Here is a 20,731-nt window from a genome sequence, read left to right on the forward strand (position 1 = left end):
TCTATCTCGAGAACGGTCAATATTTCCACCCTAGAGACCATGATTTTCGGAATCAGCGTGCTGAGAAGGCTCTGTAAGCCAATTTTCAGCCAATTCGGGATGGCCCGGTCATGGATGGTAAGAACTTTAGAGGGTTCTATCTCGAGAACGGTCAATATTTCCACCCTTGAGACCATGATTTTCGGAATCAGCTGCTGAGAAGGCTCTGTAAGCCAATTTTCAGCCAAATCGGGATGGCCCGGTCATGGATGGTAAGAACTTTAGAGGGTTCTATCTCGAGAACGGTCATTATTTCCACCCTAGAGACCATGATTTTCGGAATAAGCGTACTGAGAAGGCTCTGTGAGCCAAATTTCAACAAAATCGGGATGGCCCGTTTCTCGCTGCTTGACTCGCTGCGAGGGTTCTATCTCGAGAACGATCAATATTTCCACTCAAGAGACCATGATTTTCGGAATCAGCGTGCTGAGAAGGCTCTGTGAGCCAATTTTCAGCCAAATCGGGATGGCCCGGTCATGGGTTGTAAGAACTTTAGAGGGTTCTATCTCGAGAACGGTCAATATTTCCACCCTAGAGACCATGATTTTCGGAATCAGCGTGCTGAGAAGGCTCTGTGAGCCAATTTTCAGCCAAATCGGGATGGCCCGGTCATGGGTGGTAAGAACTTTAGAGGGTTCTATCTCGAGAATGGTCAATATTTCCACCCTTGAGACCATGATTTTCGGAATCACCGTGCTGAGAAGGCTCTGTGAGCCAATTTTCAGCCAAATCGGGATGGCCCGGTCATGGGTGGTAAGAACTTTAGAGGGTTCTATCTCGAGAACGGTCAATATTTCCACCCTAGAGACCACGATTTTCGGAATCAGCGTGCTGAGAAGGCTCTGTGAGCTAATTTTCAGCCAAATCGGGATGGCCCGGTCATGGATGGTAAGAACTTTAGAGGGTTCTATCTCGAGAATGGTCAATATTTCCACCCTAGAGACCATGATTTTCGGAATCAGCGTGCTGAGAAGGCTCTGTGAGCCAATTTTCAGCCAAATCGGGATGGCCCGGTCATGGATGGTAAGAACTTTAGAGGGTTCTATCTCGAGAACGGTCAATATTTCCACCCTTGAGACCATGATTTTCGGAATCACCGTGCTGAGAAGGCTCTGTGAGCCAATTTTCAGCCAAATCGGGATGGCCCGGTCATGGGTGGTAAGAACTTTAGAGGGTTCTATCTCGAGAACGGTCAATATTTCCACCCTAGAGACCATGATTTTCGGAATCAGCGTGCTGAGAAGGCTCTGTGAGCTAATTTTCAGCCAAATCGGGATGGCCCGGTCATGGATGGTAAGAACTTTAGAGGGTTCTATCTCGAGAATGGTCAATATTTCCACCCTAGAGACCATAATTTTCGGAATCAGCGTGCTGAGAAGGCTCTGTGAGCCAATTTTCAGCCAAATCGGGATGGCCCGGTCATGGATGGTAAGAACTTTAGAGGGTTCTATCTCGAGAACGGTCAATATTTCCACCCTTGAGACCATGATTTTCGGAATCAGCGTGCTGAGAAGGCTCTGTGAGCCAATTTTCAGCCAAATCGGGATGGCCCGGTCATGGGTGGTAAGAACTTTAGAGGGTTCTATCTCGAGAACGGTCAACATTTGCACCCTAGAGACCATGATTTTCGGAATCAGCGTGCTGAGAAGGCTCTGTGAGCTAATTTTCAGCCAATTCGGGATGGCCCGGTCATGGATGGTAAGAACTTTAGAGGGTTCTATCTCGAGAACGGTCAATATTTCCACCCTAGAGACCATGATTTTCGGAATCAGCGTGCTGAGAAGGCTCTTTGAGCCAAATTTCAGCTAAATCGGGATGGCCCGTTTCTCGCTGCTGGACTCGCTGCTCGCTGCTCGCTGCTAGTTTGACAGACGTAGTTTTACAACTAAATACTGCTGGCAGTAGCCTAGAAGCTGAGAATATAAATGGTGGTCACCATGTGGTCACCAGCATTAATTGCTGCATATTCTGTGATAGAACAAATGTTAAAATAAATTGTCTGCGAGGCCACTAAAAAGGCACACATGACGAGCACTAATTCCAAGATTGATTGATGCAGGCAAGGCCGTATATGCAGGGATCTGGCAGGGATATCATTATATTTGATAAGTCGCTGTCTTTCAGATATTTACTTATTCACTTAAATAATCTTATTCAAGCTCATTTTTTATCATTGTAGTTAAAATTCATAGTAAGTGTTGTCCTTGTCTCGACTATGGGCCTGTTCCAGCGCCTCCAGAAGAAATTCTTGACTGGAGGCTCTACCAGAGGTTTCACTGGAGGCGCTGGAACGCAATCTGGAGATTTCTGGAGATTGGCATCACAGATACCCAAAGAATGACGATTGTTCTCTCTTGAAACGCAAAATTTGTTTTCAATTTTATTAAGAAAGATTAACAAAATTATAGCAATATAATTTTCTTTATATTCAAGTTGTAAAATAATCAGTCAAAAGTCCTTTGTTTACATAGATATATCTATGTTTGTTTACATTCGTAATTGTCACATGTGCGCCATAATTGTAGACCAGAGCCTCCAGAGAAATTTGGACCTCCCAACTCTCTGGAGGCTACTGGAGGTTTCTGGAGCTTTGGCGAGAGCTTTCTGGAGCTTTCTGGAGGCGCTGGAACGCTCTCTGGAGGATTCTAGAGCTTTCTGGAGCTTTCTGGAGGTTTCTGGAGGCGCTGGAACAGGCCCTATCTGTAGGAATCTTGCCCCGCGTTCGATGTCTCTCGGACGGCGAAGATTCTACGCCGTCCGGCCAATCACGTTTCATAACCGCAGCCGAGCCCCCGCTGACCTTGGACGTTATTGGCCGGTCGGCAAAGAATCTTTGCCGTCCGGGAGACATCGAACGCCGCCTTGGTCTTGACAAAAAGTAAATCATCAACATGGCCTGGCCTCTGCATAGCATAAGGGCTGGGCTTTCATAAATTATTTTTTGTTAATTGATATAGGTATTGCTGATGACTACTAAATCGCTTTTTCTGCTGAACAGTTTTTATATGCCTGAGTTAAACTGGTCAGCTTAAATTGTTAACATAAAGTTTAAACTGTTGTTAAACTGTCAGCTTAAACTGAAACTGTTGATTTGCTTCCAGACCTCTCCAGTGCTCCAGTCACGGTCAAATGTCAGCTCCAGCATCCGAGGGTAGGGGCGATGTGCCCCGCCAGTATGGCTCAATGGCTGAGTACTGCACTGATCTACGGCTCTGGATGGCACGTGTGCAGCAAACACGCTGCATGGAGGCCATGTTTCCCATTTGGTTGTCTCAGCAGCTGGCTGCCGGATCACTGCCACAGCAGCAGCAGCAGCAGCAGGTGAGGTTGAAGAGCTGTGGGTGTTGGCTTAAGACATACTGGGTGCGTCAATAATTTTAAGCCTTAAACACATTTAATTGTTTTACCCTCCTTGCAATGCTGGTCCTTGCATTATTCCAACCTGTTACTTTTGCCATAATCTGGATGGCTAGTGCACAGCAAAACAGCTCCAATACCTACATAGCTAAATTTGGTGCTTATGCACTCATTGTTGATTGTTCTCAGAAAATGAGCCTATGGCACAGCATCCCTGATAACAGAGTGTCAACCCCTCATCTGTCTCGCAGCCAGGAGTGAGGTTTGGCTTTGCCAACCAGGCTGCTGCACCTCCACCTCAGGAGCAGCAGCAGCAGCCCCAGCGAGGTGAGGATGGCTCTGCCTACTTAGGTGCTTACTGCTAGTGCTGACCCTCTGATGGTGTGGAGTTGGACCATAGGCTAGTCACATTTGACATACCTACTCAAAATTTATACATGCTTCTTTGACTGAAAATATGCATAGGTACCTACATTTTGCTTCAATGTATGGCGCAAGTACCGTCGTAGTTGCGCTACCGCAAATGCAATATCAAATTATTACAACAGCGATCGTCACTGATAACTACGCCCTGACAGGTATCGAGTTTCGTATTCCGCCACTGTGGAAGCGTCTTGTGGCTGAAACGGTAGACTTCTTCATCCTGATGATTATCAAGTTCCTGCTTGCGTACATCGCCATCGATCAGTTCGGCCTCATGTGAGTACCTTGTAGTTATTGGAGCGTGCCGCGGTTGTAACGATTGAGAGAGTCAGGCTGAGTGGCTACAGCTGGAAGGCTGTGTGTGTGCTACATCAGCGCGGTGTGTTGCAGCAGTGTGGCCAAATTGGTTTAGCGTTAGGGGGAGGATGTTTAAAAAAGTCGTACGAGGATGTCACTATTTTCAAAAAACTCGTCTTCAGCCTCAATTTAGGTGCAGTTTTTACAGATAATGTGGAAAAACTATACCTGACGTCAAGTTCTGGTGGAAAGTACAAAAAACTCCAAATATTGTCATTAAAGATGTAAAAAGAAAACAACATTGCAAAGCGCGACAGCACGAGTATGACGGTGCGAATCGTACATTGGAACATTTTAGTCTTTATTCGTACACTAGGTATGCTTTCACGACAAAAACGTCGTGATGATGTAATTTTAAAATTTCTGACGATGTCATTATACTTTTCATTGTGAGTGACTTTCCCCGCAACATCACCAATTTGGCCACACTGTGTTGCAGAGACATCCAGTTAGTTTGTTGTCGCTTGTTTTGTTTCTGCATACTCTGTATCGAGTACCGAAGACTGATCGCTCGGCGACTGGCCTGACACCTGCCGCCGAACAGTTCAACTAATCGTCACTCCGGCGGCCCCAAGGTGTCGTTCACTGTGCTTGCACTGAGCTGCGGTACACTGTGCAGTGTGCAGGTCCAGCCCAGCTGAGGCGCCGATTTGAGTCACGATGCATTTACCTGGTTCGCGTCATCACATGTCAGTCGTCTTGTAGATGGTTGTGTGGTCATTGTAATTTGTATCATCTACAGAGCATGCATATTGCATAATCCTGTTTTATGTGATCATATGGTGAATCTTTAACCAAAAATGCAAAATACAGAAAATCCAGTCCGCGCAAACCCTCAAAACTAAGCATCGCAAATGAGCGGTAGAGGGACCTTTGCTCGGCCGGGTGGTCCGTCCCTCCAGCTAGGCTCTGCGGCAGTCCTGAATGGCGTCACCCAAAAGATCAAACCAAATCAAATGTTGGTACTTTGAGCAATATAGGCCAGGGTGCGTCAAAAGTTTGATAACTTACGAATCGTCCCTTCCTTTCAGTAAAAGAAAAAATAATGTAACAGATTCATTGCACCGGTCAATACGTCAATACATTTTCCATGAAGCTGGGCACAGCGTGAAACACCAGCAAGTATGCTAGGCACAAAGTTCTGGAGATGCTAAGGGCTGATGTTTGCTCACGTCTTCTTGACCGCCTTTTCGAGCTGCTCTGGGTCGCTGGGAGGTTTTGTCTGGTCAAGTTCCTGCTGCACAATTCCCTAGAGCAATGCGTTTGGACTTAGCTCAAGGTTGTTCCCTAGCCTTGTATCATTCGCCCAGATATTGGAAAGATGCTCCTGGCACCACCTCTTAGATCAGGCAGACCAATGAGAAGGAGCAGTCTTCCATGAAAACACTCCGACGTGTGTGGCACCGTGCGCCGCTGAAGAACGGAGCCCATGGTGACCGTCCTGTTGATGACAGGCATACAGACTTTCTTCAGGATATTTTCGATATAGTTGTGAGCATCGATCACCATTTTCAGCGGAATCGCGTTCAGTGCTGTATACATTATCTGTCATTTTATACCAGAAAGGAAAAGCTTACGATCCATTGATTGATTGGTCCTAAATGATATTGGGCATTTCGTGGTAAATAGTTCGATCGCTTTTCGTTAGCTAATTGCTTGCTTTCTATTTTGTGAGGAAGCAAGGGTGATAGTGGATGTCAATATGTACCAACTTCCGGTGTTGTAAATATATTTGCCATCAGTTAACAACCAAACATCATTACGCCCATCTCAGTTAATCGATCGCCATCGGGTGCCGGCCGTATCTGGGAGCGCGCTGGTGCGCGGTGTCGGTCAGTGACAAATCACGTGAGCGTCTGTCGTTTCCGGAGGCGCCGCCCGAGTTGAGGCCGTCGCTGTTCATCATCTGCTGAGGCCGCGCCGGCCGAGGGCCTGTAAATCGGCCCAGATTGGCTCGGCGGCGGTCTGTTGTCTCGCCTGTAGCGCTGCAGTTTCCGGCCAACTCTGCCGTCGGCGTCCGCCGCCCGTGACGCCGTCCGCCGGGTCCGTTATTAGCCGCCATACAGACGTCACGGACCATGGCGATCTCTACTGCAAGGCATATGTTAAATGTGCCAGCCGGCATTATTGTCGGCGACACAGTGTGGTAATTATAGCGCATGATGTATTGGACACAGGCCGGACGGTTTGAATAAGGCGCCTGGGCCTTATTCGTCATGCCGTGTCGCCAAGTCATGTCGTACTCTAATATGATGCTAAACTTGACGAATGCTCGTGTAGAGGCTGGTTTTTAACCTACCTATGAAATGATTTCGGTAAACATTACACGCTGTATTTGTTCTCATCAATACCTCTTGGTATAAGGTACGATTGCCAGTATTTCTTTTCGACGGAATTTCCTCTGCCTATCCCGACCAAATGAGTTTCGGCGTCCATGGTATATTACATTCCTGTCTGGGTCCAGGAAATTAAATAGTGTGATGAAGCTGGCGTCTCCGAAAATACCACTGGCTGCTAATATCCAGCTACTTCACTTACAAAGGAAATAGACATGGGCTGACCCGAATTATTAGCCTGACGAATCAGGGAGCGAGAAATCTAATGTTTAGGCATGATATTTCATAATGTAAAATACTAGAGAAGTTTGTATTGTCGCGAAATTTACGTGTGTTTACAGTTTTCTGGTGTGAATGATAATGCACCATATCAGCGATATCTCCTGGATCACGCTGGTTTGCGCCGCTGCCCGGGCGGTCGCTGGTAGTTTGTTTTCATGACTAAGTTTATGTCCCCTTACCACATGGTAACACCACCCCGTGTCGCCGAGGTCGTGACTCTGGCCACTGGCACCGCGCCGGCATGGTAACGCTACCCTGCCGCATGGACGCTTATTTGGGGCTTTCAATTTGTGCCGGCCGAATATTTCACTTGGCGGGGCGGCTTTTCATCAGGGCGGCGTGATTTATGTCGCGGGGCCTGTGCGCGGAATGTCCCCCGCGGGACAGCTCCCGACAATATCGGCCGGCCGGCGCAGATGGGCGGACCAAACCAACAACACTGGGGCCATCAACATCAGACCAGCTGGACGGACCGAACCTCAACCAACAACACCAGACTCAGGGCTGGAACAACAGCACCAGGCCAACTGAACGGACCGAACCCCAACCAACAGCACTAGACTGCCTAAACGTACCAAACCAATACCAGAGCTGGACGCACCGAACCAGTAACACTCTGGTTGGAACGAGCCAACAATACCAGGGCTGGAACAACAACACCAGACCAGCTGGACGAACCGAACTAGCAACGCCATAGCTGAGCCAACGGCACCAGAGCTGAACCAACAACACCAGACCAGCTGGACGAACCGAACCAAACCCAACCAACAACACCAGCAACCAGCTCTTGGTTGCTGGACTTACCAACACCACCGCAGCAGAGCGGGTACTCCCCGCCTCCCCGGCACAGCCGTTCACAACACTGTTCTCAACATTTCCAGTTTCCACATAGAAGACGGATGGGTGTTGCCAAACAAAGAATGGCAACAACCTAAGAACATTTTTGTGAACATTCTCCACAAAAGTCTGTCCGTTGAGCTAATTAGGGGCTACGAGGGATTATGATTGCTTGTTATAATGTGTTGCACATTAACTATACTTAGCTATAAGGCGTTGCTATGCCATGACCCAAAGCATCAACAAGCCTTTACTTTTCCGCCATATAATGAAATAAAGTGCTAATGCGAGCATTTGTCTTATTCCTGGTACATGTTGTGTGACATTTGCAAATGTTTGATATCATAATTAACAGACGTGCAGATTCCAGAACGTTATTAGTCATTATACTTCAAATGTAGCTGCTAATTAGCCCTTGGATGTATGGACAATGTGCGTTGTGCATGGTTTGATCGATTAATCCGGCCGTTGATGACATGTGATCATTCACTGACGCTGACCTGACCCGAAGTGACCGGTCCGTTTCAGCGATCGACCTGACTAAGTCACCTGACCAAGTGATCTGACCCGGTGACCTTTCTATTTTATTGACCTGACCAAATGACCTGACCTGGTGACCGTTCGGTTTCAGTGACCTGACTAAGTGACCTAACCTGGGGCCGTATTCACGTCGACTTCGTAAGTCGATTTTCTTTCGTATGTAAGTATAATTTGGTATTCACGTCGACACTCCTCAAGTTTTTATCGACGGAGTTCACGTGATTTAAAAATTTACTTAAGAAGTAGGTCAAACTTAAGAAAATTCTTACGAATATGATCGACGTGAATACGGCCCCTGGTGACCGTTCGGTTTCAGTGACCTGACTAATTGACGCTGACCTGGTGACGGTTCGATTTCAGTGACCTGGCCTGACCTGACCTGGTGACGGTTCGGTTTCAGTGACCTGGCCAAGTGACGCTGACCTGGTGACTGTTCGGTTTCAGTGACCTGGCCTGACGCTGACCTGGTGACCGTTCGTTTTCAGTGACCTGGCCAAGTACGACGTGGACACGCTGGTGAAGGTGGCCAGCGGAGGTCAGGCCGACATGAGCTACACACTGGCCATGGAGATGACCTCCGAGCTGCTCATGCTGGAGATGGTCAACCGCGTCTCCGTCTGCTGGTTCGAGGTGGGTCCCTGTCCGATGGATCGTTGTTGTTGGTGTCTCGTCTCCTTCCAGGGGTCACGATTGGCGCGGGTGCTTGAATATGGCTGAGCCCGCTCCATGGAGACCCACAGGCATGGGCACGACGTGCCGAGACCGTATGGAGCGCACTTATTGGATAAAACAATATGCATTAACACTTTCAGAAATTTAAACGTTTTCGTTAAACACAGAATCAGGCATTACTCATATCGTGTATTAGTGATGCTACACTAATGTATCGTTTGATAAGCGTGTGACTTTTACGTCGGACCAGCTTGCTCTAGGATCGGGCGCAGAAGGGGCCGAGTTAGTGGCTCCGGAAATGAGAGCGGTGATGTGCGGGCCATTTGCAGCCGATATCTGCGCCGTCCAGGTGGGATGTGTTGGGATGTGTGCCATAGGTCACATCTACCGCCCCCGGGTGGTTCAGCGCGGCCCCGGGCAGCCGGAATGGCCGTATCGGCACCCACTGGTCAGTTCCGCGCGTTTGGCTGTCAAGTCTAATGACGAAATATGACGCCCTTTTCTGGAAAATGTTGTGTGGCTTAATCAGAATAGGACGCGTTGAAACACTTGATAAAAACGGCCAGCGTTAAACATCGTTTTTTGAAGCGTGCTTTTTATTAGTGCTAATTGTCTTGAATAAGAGAATGTTGCGCTCACACATAATCTTGATTGCGTCCCAAAAGCGTTTCGTTGGGTCTCTAACAGTATGAGTAACGATGCATTCTAGGCTGTTAATTTGGTAGGGAATGGTCAATGATGCATCGGAGACTGTTGATTTGGTAGAGCGAAACTGAGAGCTTATTCCATTGGTTTCCAACAGAATACTGGCGTTAAGCTGCTCATGTTGGTTGTGTAAACAGATCTGATCAACCAATTGGTGTGTTGCTTTGGTGTGACGTCATCGGCATCCTATATCTGACGGGAAAATTAGCGATGCCGTCCATGAAGCCCCAGACCTCAATATGATAGATTGTGCACAGCTAGATTGATGTCGAATAATTTAATCAGGTGTTAGTGCATTATTCAAAATAGTCTTAGACATCTCTTCAAAGAAGTTACCATCGTCTATCCTTTTATGTTAAACATTGGGCTGGAGAAGTCAGTAATTAGCTTATTACAAACGGTACAATGCACAATGCACATAACTGTATATAAACGGTTCGCTGAACGGAGAATCAAACCACTGGTGCTTTCATCTGCAGTGTACCGTTAATGTCAGATATGCAGCTAAGGGCGGTCGGGAGAGTCGGCGCGGGTCTGAGCCCTGAGGCCTGGGGAGATGGGTCTGTGCAGCAGTCAGATTAGTTAGGTCCATGCAGTGTGCATCTGAGGGCGGGTTTAGGACTGGAGAGTCGGGTCTGAGCAGCTAAGAGCGGTCGGGAGAGTCAGGACGGTCTGTTGAGCTAGCTCTGTCCATCAGAGGGCGGGTCTGGGAGAGCTTGGGAATCGGCTCTGTGCTGCTGAGGGCGGCTCTGGTGAGCCCGCTCGGCCGTGTCGGGCGGAGGGCGGCGGCCCGTTCCGTCTCGCTGCAGCTGTTTGCCTCCGGCCGCGGCTGCCGCCGTGTTGTTGCCGCCGATCCGCGCGGTCGCACCCGAGCCGCGGCTCGATCGGTGTTCAGAGTGCTGTCAAAACAAGTGATTGCCGGTGGGGCATCGGAGGGTCGCGGGCCGGCGGGCGGGGCGCGCGCCCGGCCGGCCGGCTCTGGGGGCCGCTGATAAGACGGGTCGAGCGCCGCTGGGAGACGGACGGCGCCGAGTCACCCCCCCCCCCCGTCCATCCCCTCGGCGTGCCGGGGGCACACACTCGGCGCACAGTTTGCGCACTGCGTCACAGTGCGGCTGAAGGACTCCGAACCGCTGGTACGCCACACTGCGTGCTATCCACAGCGCTGCGGGTCGGCCATTTTTGTCGCAGCGTCCGTCTGACAAGGATCAGAGGACTGAATTGTCCGCTCGGCGTGCCTCGAGTGGCGCGCGTCTGGATACTGTCGAGCGCTCTTCACTGATTGCTTGGCGGGTGCATTGTTTCGAGCTGCTCCCAGAGGATGAAAGTCCCATCCGTTCGGGGGTCTGGTGCGCTGTATCTACCCGGAGCTGGTGGGCGCCCGCAGCGACTCTGGGCCGGTTCAGCCTCCGTCCCAGCCGGGCTGGGATCCTCCGTGTTTCGCCCTACTCTGTCAATATCCCACCCCGGTCCGTATGTGTGGCACTTCGGTCCTCCGTGTCCCGGCGTTCCGATCTGATCTGCGCCGTGCCAGTCACGGAACGGTGGGCGCGCCGCCAGCTGTACCAGCCGCGGTGGCACGGAGTCGGCAGCTGCCATTGAGGCTAGCGTCTGTGCACTTCCTCCGTGTGACTGCCGCCGGCCTCACTGCCGCTGTGTCTGCCGGTGCTGTGTCACTGATTGTTGTTATTGTGACTGAGGCGTGTTAAATCGATAGCTTTTATCGGCGCTGAACTGTCTCCAGCAATGCTGCTAGTCATAAGTCATCCGCTAGTCTGCTGTTTGGTGTCTGGTGTGGATCGAACGAAATTATGGAGCGATAGATGATCTCTGGAGCCGTTGGAACTTTGATAAGAATCGCTCTCAATTCGCGGTCGCTGATTGGATGCTGAGATTTTCCGCCAGCACTGTGGGGAACAGACGAGAAGTCGGCGGCCCTTCATCAACCAAAGAGCGGCTGGCCTGTGTCAGCGACATCCCGCCTTTCAGAGGCACAAATTACGGATTGCACAGCACTCAGTCTAATTTGGAATGGTTGTTGCCAAGCATGCATAATCCAACAATTGTACAGTTGACTACAGAATGATGTTCCCCTTTTCACAGGCAATTAGTTGCCTAGAGTGGTAGGTTGTGCCGCATCACACGAACTGAGTTTACAGTTAATGATGTGACCCAACGCTCACAATAGGCACGCTTAATTGCGTGATAAACGGCACAACTCAGCGTTCCAGTCAATTGGTAGGTTAATCTGAGGATTGGAACATCATTCTGTAGTCAACTGTACAGTTTTCCTGCTGGCTAGACTTATTCAATATTTCTAATGTATTCATTTTTAAATAATGGATCTAATGACTGTCGTATCTGTTCAGATACCTGGAGAGCTATACATATAAAGTAGAAATACCTGCTATCTTGTTAGCTTATTGCACACACCTTACGCAACTTGCTATTAGATTTAGGCTTAGCTATAGTAGTATCAAAGGCACCTTATTGAAAGCAGCCTTCCGTGGAATGCTGTTCTATTGTTATTGCCGTTTCTTTGAACGGTGTCTTGCAGCAGTTGCCGCTGGGAGCTTCATATTCAGATAGTGGATGATATTCGTGCCGACTTATTGGAGTTTGGTATTGTGATAGCTAGCAGAATTGCGAAAATTTGAGTACCTATGTCAAATAGGTAAAGTTCACCGGATCTGCTTTTCATGAGCTGTGGATGTTGATAACCTCAGTACCCCTAAGTATTTTCACGATCAGCATTGGTATTTGGTGTCAAAGCAAGCGTTAAAACACTTATCGAAGCTACCGAAAAGCCTAGAAACCGGCACTGAAAGAAAGTTATGTCGGTTTATCATTTGTTACAAGAGCAAGTCTTGAGGAGAGTTGCATGTTGTGACCAAGTGCAGCACAGGTGAGGTGAACCATCTCGGGACTGTTTCAGCGGAGCTGAAGCGCCTAGGGCTAGGTACCACAGAACGTTATAAGAACGGGTGTGATGAATGAAAAACAAGTGACTGCCTACAAGGTTATATTTCTTACAGCTTCTTTTCCGTTTAAAGAACTGCTAATTCTTTAGAAGTCGGCACCTTTTGACTTCAACTTAAAAGTCGGCACCTTTGACATCAACACGTTGAGTGTGGAAAGTTTCGCCAACTTTGACCTTGACAACTCCACTAATGAAGAAAGTACGTGAGACTACGAACAAATTAATTGCGTTGCACTCAGTGATCCATCGATCATAGAGCCCTTCTTGTTTTGACCAAATAAAGTATATGATTTCAATGCATGTTCTTTTCAGCCACACCTACCTTAGGTATGTGACCCGATTCCTGTTTTATTTTAATCCGATGACACTTGTCCTCCTTTTGACCATATCAATTTGCTGTTATGCGGTATCTGTCAAAGATAATGGCCGTGGAATCTGTTGATGGATCGTATTTTCGACACTGTGAACTGATGAGCGGCTTTACGATGCATTGACTGTCGAGGATGAGCGATAGCGCTGAGAACCATGGGATCCTAGTGGACGGCAGAAGCGCGTTGAATATCGGTGCTGAGCCCCCTCTTACCCGTCCTAGGTCCGCGCTCACCCGTCCGCAGTCCGCACGCAGCCGACACCAGTCTGGAGCTCCAGAGGTGCAGCTAGCCAAGTCTACCCACCAGGGGCGTCGCCACGGATTTTTGAGTGGGGGGGTCGGGTTTCCGGTCTTCGTCTTGATGTGTAGGGGTGTTTTTAGCCACACTCCCGGTTTTTTCGTGTGCCCGGAGAAAAACCTCGGCGCGCAGCGCCGCGAAAGCATGGCGGTATATCGTATTGTACATCAATTTTGCATCGTGCATAAAAATCAAGCAGAGGTCACCCGAGGTCAGGTAACAATGTCATGTCAAGTTCAGTTTTAATGCCTCTTAAAACTGCAATCTTGTCATTCCTATAGATTATCTCCTGACTCCTATAAGTCTGAAATTTGGTGTAATGAATGGGATTATAAGTGCCAACAGTTCATGAATCTGGGATTTTACATCTGAGAAGCGAAGTCAGGTCAAATAGGTGTGTGACCTCACCAATCATGATAAGATATGGGAAAAAGCACGATGCCCTCTGCTTTGAAAGAATATGCTAAAAACGCTAGATACTTTTGTAGCCATGACACCTTGTTCATTTTAGAGATAAGGTGCAGCTAATAACCAGTGGTGACTGAAATGGTCAGTCATTAGGTCATCAAAGGTCTCTAACACATTTTCGACAACAACTTTTGATGGAGACGTTGTAGAGCGATGACAGCACCTGGAGTGTGTTCAGCTCAGTAACACAGATCGATCCATATGCAGCAGGTTCTTTTCCAGTCAGGTCATGGCCTTTACCTGATGTCAAGTTTTCTATTCAAGTTTTTAAGTTCAAATTGTAAGCCATGCGACGTGTTTCGACGAAACAAAAACGATGGTGATAACATGAATATCATACACATTCACTGAATCATAGGTTGTTACAGAACAAATGTTTCGGCAAAATCCGTCCGTTTAGCTGTTTGGACTCTATGGTACACAAGCCTGAAGCCATAGACCCGAAGTCATATCTGAGGCGAAGTTGGCGAAAGAGCTTTAAAAAGCTATCGAATACGCTTTCTGTGTTGCTGTAGCTCTTATTCGTATTTTGCGGGTTGCTAAGGTAAAACGTTTACCAACGTAACGCATAAGGCATGCTTTCGGCCCCTGATCGAGGTAGAGTTTCGCGGAAGAGCGAAAATGCTGCCCGTGATGAAAGAAAGCCGATGATGCCCAATTTCAAGGTCTTGGCCGGGTCATCTTGGGTCAACGCCCAAAAGTAGGAAAAATCTGGCCGCCCATGCTAGAACTTAGTGAGCCGTAGCTGTTATCGGGGTCCCGAGTACGAGTTCGATGGTAGTCTTGAACAAAGATGATGACTCCATGCATTTTGGGTAGATCGGGTCGGGTCAGGTCAGGTCGACCAGCAGGCTTCCTGCCGGCCATCTAGAGTGGGTGACTGACAACCACCAACGATAGCTTCGTAATGACAACCACAAACGATAGCTTCGTAACATGTTACATAACCATCATTTATCAAAACTACTTGAAACGGTTCAAACGGGCGCTAAACTCGAAATCAGCCCCCAAAACCACACTTGTAAGTGGAAGCAAATAAAATTCAAAAAAGTTAACCAAGGTCATACATATTCGAATCAGGGCCATTTTTTTAAGAATAGGTGTAAAATTCATTAACTCGAGGTCACTGGAAAGTTCGTTGCAATATACTCCTTTTTGCGCGTCTTATAAGGAAAGCCCCAGAGTGATCCACCATCTGACCCCATTTCCCCTATGCAGGCAGGTCCGAGGGTAGCAGGGCTGAGGCTAGCCAGGTAGGTACCTCGTAGTTACTGATACGTCATCCGACGAATCGACTGCAACCATTATTTTGACAATCAGACGAACGCTTGGGTCAGTTTTGACGCGCTCGCTCATTTGAGGGATAAAAAGGGACTAAAATCATATTGGCATGCTGATGTTCTAGCCCACAGCTTATTGACCTTTAAGCAATAGGGACTAGGGAGCTCTTGAAGCGATTCTGAATCTGACGTTGTATTTGTTGATGTTGCTGACGCCAACTTCCCTGACATGATAGCTAAAAAAAGCATACTCAGCATCGCCAAAAATGGGGGGTCGACCCCCCCGGTTCTGACGAGTGGGGGGGTCGCGACCCCCCCGACCCCCCCGTCGGCGACGCCCCTGCTACCCACCCTGTGGGAGGCAGGCGGGTCTGTGCAGTGGCCACAGACCCATCATCAGACCCATCACAGTCCCGCCGTATTTGGCCGGTGGACGTGTCTGTGGCCCGCCCGCTGGACCATTATTATACATTACCGGACGCCATTGGGCGCGGCTACAATCTGTCATGGCCGGCTCAGCTAGTTAGCACAGATAGCGGTGACAGGCGGCGCTCTATCACACCCACTAATGCGCCGCTCCTCCCTTCCTCCCGCCCGCCTGTCTGCCTGCAAGCGGTGATGAACGCGACAGTAGCGGTCTGGGCTGGGCAGACTGTCGGCGGGGCGCTGCAGTGTTCTGTGGACGTGAGGCGCTAACGCCCCATAATCGCCAGCGTGCGTGAGGCGCTGAAACTCTGCAGTCTCCCATGAGCAGCGGAGGCATTTTCATCGGATGTGGAAGTGAAGTTTTGTGGCGTATCACCCTGCCCTGGAGGAGACCGTTAACGTCTTTCAATGATTAAGTGGTCTTCATGTTCACTGAAAAGGCAGCTATTTTCTATAGAAATCGTGTCGACCACACAGCAACTGTCACCTCTGCATCGACTTCTGTGTCTGCCCGGCCGGGGCGGCGCTATCGCAAACAAGTCCCAATCAGTGTCAGCACCTCGTGCCGCCGCCGGCCTCTCTGTTCGCCGCCAGATGAGCCGACTTCCGTAATCTCGGCGGCGACAGATCTCATAACGAAGTGGCGACGGTTCGGCGATGGCGTCCGATCTCAGATGGTGATCAATCGGAGCTCGTTAATGCGACGCCAGCCGTGCCGCTCGGATCGGCCGCCTCCGGTCGGGCGGTCGGGCGGTGGGCTCGCTCGTTTTTGTCCGACTCGTGTCGATCTGTTTGTGGCGGCGCGACTCGATGGGATGGGAGGACTCGACTGGGAGAACTCGACTGGTGGGTGGGAGGACTCGACGGGAGAATGGAGAGGCTGACCGCCTTGCGGTGTCTTCTCCGGGTGGAGTGGACCAATCGCTTGACGTGGCAACTCGTCGCCGAGTCGTTCTTATGGGCCCCGCTGACGGTGCTGTGCCCCTCCTCCCTTCAGGCGCCATGTCTCCGCTGCGGCGCCTCGGTGTGTGCTTCCACTCTGAAAGTGTTATACCCCTCTCTCAGGCGCTGTGTCTGCGCTGCGGCGCGTGGGGCGTGCCGGGCGGCGCCACGCCGGGCAAGTACCTGGTCGGCGTGCGCGTGGTGCGCTGCGACTGGGTGGCACCCTCGCTCGACGACCACGTAGTGCTGGCGCCCGGCGGCGACCTCGGCCTGGCGCGCGCCCTCCTGCGCAGCATCATCAAAAACGTCAGCGTCACCTTCTTCTTCCCGATGTTTGTGACGGTGTTCTACCTGGACCACAACCGGACGCCGTACGACCTGCTGGCCGGCACCATCGTCGTCGAGCCGGCCAGGCGGTGAGAGGGTGGGCTGGTGAGAGCGTGAGAGACTGCCCGGTCCCCCTGCCCGTGCGACCGTCCCTTGCGGCCATAATTTACTGCACCGGGTGGCGTTTCCGACATCATATGGTCTGTGGTGAGAACTTGTCATGGTTAAGGTGTCGTGGATGGACTGAATGATTGGTGTCAGAGGCAAGGTGGCTATGTGCATATAGGACGTTTCCTGGAGCTTAGGGAGCTTCATTGTGAGTTGTGTTGATATGTTATTGGAGAACCAGGGCCGGTCGGAAGGGCTCTGTCTGGGCCTGTGGTGATTTATGTTTTCAATTTATGTATATTTAAACTATGGTCGTGTCAAATAAGTTGATTTATGATCGCTGCATGGTGATATCTCTCCTGTGTGTGATAGATGTGTTTGTATGCCGCTGTTTGTCTCCAAGAATCTACATACAGAGTGATGGGGTGCACCGTATTTTCAGTGACTCGACATGGACCATAGATATAATTGAGGTCAGATGCTAAGTTCGCTTAACTCACTCCATTTGTACGGTGTGGAAAAAATATTGGGTTTGGTTTGAGTGGAAATTTATATGTTATTTCATTAAATATTATATGGCCACCTATATAAATGCTGATTTCCGTAACATTACCGATGTAGTGTTTCTGAATGATATGAAATTCAATGTTCTCTCAGCCCCTAAAACATGTCTATTCCCAGAGTTGGTGACCGATAGATGTCATAAAACCAGGGATGCGGAGCCGGAGCCGGAGCCGGAGCCGGAGCCGCCGGAGCCGGCATATTTTGCCCGGAGCCGGAGCCGGAGCCGGAGCCGTGAAACAATATAGCCCGGAGCCGGAGCCGGAGCCGGAGCCGTCAAAAAAGGGGGCGACTCCGACTCCTTTTCTTAAGAGGAAACAATTATTTACCTAGTTCGGTTTGACAGTACAAGGCGTAAAACAATGTGGTATTTAAATAGCCTTGTTATACAAATACAGAAGCAACGTGTACCAATCCCATCGCCTTTTTTCTTCCACCCGTATTTAATTGATCGCATAGGGGATGTACTGAGTAGAAGCCGGAGCCGGAGTCGCCGGAGCCGGAGCCGCCGGAGCCGGATCATTTTACTCGGAGCCGGAGCCGGAGCCGGAGCCGCCATGACATTTCACCCGGAGCCGGAGCCGGAGCCGGAGCCGATTTTTTCTCCGGAGCCGGAGCCGGAGCCGTCTGAAATTTCCACGGCTCCACATCCCTGCATAAAACATTTCGGCTATTGAAAGACGAACTGGTATTAATGAAGGCCTTTAAAGACGAACTGGTATTAGTGAAGGCCTTTACGGATCCCCATCGTTGTATGTTTGTGTTCTAAGTATTCAAGTATTTCCTTACCATGCGTTATTCACCGGCCGCTGACTTTGCTGATTTGAACATGTGACTCTTTGTGTCATCTCGCTGATAGTCCAATTGAAAAGAAAACGATCAGTTAACACCCTCCTGAGATTCATTTCCAACTGTGTGATGAAGGATACTACAGATTCGTTCTTAACACATCAAAATAACTTAGCCTCGCTTCAGGAATGGCATCTAGAACTGCGGCGGTGAGAACTGCGCCATTGCTGTGTGACGTCTAATTGAATTGTGGTCTGTGAGCGCAAGTCGAATGATCGCGATATTGAGTATTTTGTCCAACGTGATTATTATTTTGTTAATATATGGGTTGTCCAAAAAGCTGTGTCTGCAGTGAGCTACTTTTCTGTTGATCTAATGAAACTTTGTAAGGGACTGATTGGAGAGGGAGTGAGGTTGACACATTAGTGAATAGTGATGCATTTAGTCGCACACCAAAAGCGTTGGGCCAACCTAATGGACCAACGTATTATGCATGATTTACGCACGGTTCTTCCAAGTGGATTTGAAACAGATCGTTATGAGTGCGTGAGCTGTCTGACTGCTGACACCGTATCCGTATCATTATCGACCACTTGCTCATGATCATTTAGTTTTTGTTTCTGAACTGTGAACGATTCCCCATATGGCGTGCTGCCGGGCCGGCATTCGAAAATGCATTGCTGACGATTTATTGCAGCTTAATTTTGGCCAGAGCTGGCAGCCCTATTCGTAGCAGGCAATAATACGGGCGCCAGCTGAGGGTATGCCATCGTAAAGTTGATGTTATTATCCGGGTAATGCAAAACATTTAGCAAGTATCGAGACGCAGACATAAATCCAGTTTCGAGGCTGCGGAAGAATGTTACCTAATTGTTTAATGAATATGGCACTCGTAAAAGGGTTAGTTACGACTTACGACGCATGGTTATATTGATATTGGGCATCAAGTTCGGAAACCAAGGAACTTTGAGCGAACATTCCCATGGGAGCTGAATGATATCACAACACCAATGATATCTTTGTATTGTTTAGACCTTCTAGCCCATCGGTGCAGGATGTTCCGACATCTGAGCTCTCCCCGGGCCGGCGACATTGATCGGTCCGTTTTAGTCCCATGATCACACTGACCAGCCGTCGGCCGCTGTGTCCCATTGTGTTTTCCCCTGTAACATTGACCCGCTGTGTCCCGCTGCGCTTTGCCCTGTAACATCGACCCGCCGTCGGCCGCTGTGTCCCGCTGCGCTTTACCCCGTAACATTGACCCACCGTCGGCCGCTGTGTCCCTTTGTGTGTTACCCCGTAACATTGACCCGCCGTCGGCCGCTGTGCCCCCGGCCGGCCGGTGCACGTGCTGCCTCTGACCGGTCGACTGACCCGCCGCGCGCGGTGACAGCGCCGCCGAGTGGTCCGCCGGGACAAGCGGCCGCCGCCGCCCGGTGTCGAGTGGGTCGTAACCGGTTTAGCGGTGGGGTCGGACCGCGTCGCCACTTTGCCTGCCACGCGAACGAGCCGCCGCCAATTGACCCCGGTCGTCGGCCGGTGGGGAGGGGGAGGGGTCGCAGAGACGGATACAGTGCGCAGTGCGGTCACCGGGGAAATGTTCAGCATGGTCACACCGCTCTCAGTAAAGTTGGGAAACGGCCGACACTCCGGGCTGCTGCTGCGGTGTCAGTGTCCGATGTGTGGGTCGACCCCGACCGGCGCGGCCCTGAGTGACCTCCCTCTCTGACGAGAGTCCCGTGTCGGTGACGGATATCCGCCGCAGTTCGCTCAGCGACAACAGCTCCCCAGGCGCCAGCGCCGCCGTTCGGCGCCGGACAGTGGCTGACCCCGACCCGGTGACGGCCTCTGCTGACCCCGACCAGGTGACCGACCTCTGCTGACCGATACCTGCTGACCTCTGACCGGACTCTTCTGATATCTGACCTCTGACCGGACTCTGCTGACTCCGGTCCGGTGACCGACCCCTGCTGACCTCTGACCTCTGACCGACCCACGCTGACCTCTGACGGACCCCCGACCCGGTGACTGACTTATGACCGACCTCTGACGGACCCCTACTGACCTACCGACCTCTTTTGACCTCTAACCGACCCCTGCTGACCTCTGAACGACCTCTTCTGACCTCTAATCAACCCCTGCTGACCGACCCCTGCTGGCCCCGACCCGGTGACAGCGGACTGACTCGACCGGTGACAGCGGACGAACAGACCTTCTCCGGCAACCCGCGGCGCTATCAACACGGACTCGATGAGGAGTTGGCGTTGTTGTGTGTCCTTGCAGTCCTGATTAACGCTGCAGTAGTGCATCTTATATTGATGTCAAGACAATATAAGTGAGCGATAAGTAGACAATATAAGTAAGTGAGCTGTTGGTGATTTATAATTAAATTCAGCTTTTTTAGATGCGTGGGCATCGAAAACACCAATCATGTTTGACTTGCTGTTTTCTCAGTCCATAAAAAGCAAACTCGCCGACCCCGCTTAGTCAACGGATCTCATTATAAAACTTCTGTCATGATGCCAAACTTGCACGGGACAAGTTTGACTGGGTTTGAGGCGATATTTTCTGAGGCCGTGAACGCGGGGGCGGTGGCCAGCGGCACAAACGATATCCTATAGCGGCCTACTGTGG

At 50.1% G+C, this 20,731-nt stretch overlaps 1 protein-coding gene across 3 annotated transcripts; it reads left to right on the forward strand.

The window, feature by feature from the left end:
• The first annotated feature begins 1,913 nt into the window (after window positions 1–1,913).
• LOC122383454 (protein FAM8A1-like) lies at window positions 1,914–18,436 on the forward strand. 3 transcript variants are annotated; one of them, XM_043369901.1, is made up of 6 exons: window positions 1,914–2,098; window positions 3,141–3,360; window positions 3,648–3,723; window positions 3,975–4,095; window positions 8,657–8,801; window positions 16,436–18,436. In XM_043369901.1, the coding sequence occupies exons 2-6, from the start codon at window positions 3,169–3,171 to the stop codon at window positions 16,730–16,732; spliced, it is 831 nt and encodes a 276-aa protein (XP_043225836.1). In that variant the 5' UTR covers window positions 1,914–2,098; window positions 3,141–3,168; the 3' UTR covers window positions 16,733–18,436. The 3 variants fall into 3 exon arrangements, with proteins under 3 accessions (XP_043225836.1, XP_043225838.1, XP_043225837.1); XM_043369903.1 differs by having other exon boundaries at window positions 1,961–2,230; XM_043369902.1 differs by lacking the exon at window positions 1,914–2,098 and adding an exon at window positions 2,918–2,996.
• Window positions 18,437–20,731: the final 2,295 nt, after the last annotated feature.

This window comes from Amphibalanus amphitrite, unplaced genomic scaffold, assembly GCF_019059575.1.
Source record: "Amphibalanus amphitrite isolate SeventyFive unplaced genomic scaffold, NRLGWU_Aamphi_draft 000164F_arrow, whole genome shotgun sequence".
Lineage (NCBI taxonomy): Eukaryota > Metazoa > Arthropoda > Thecostraca > Balanomorpha > Balanidae > Amphibalanus > Amphibalanus amphitrite.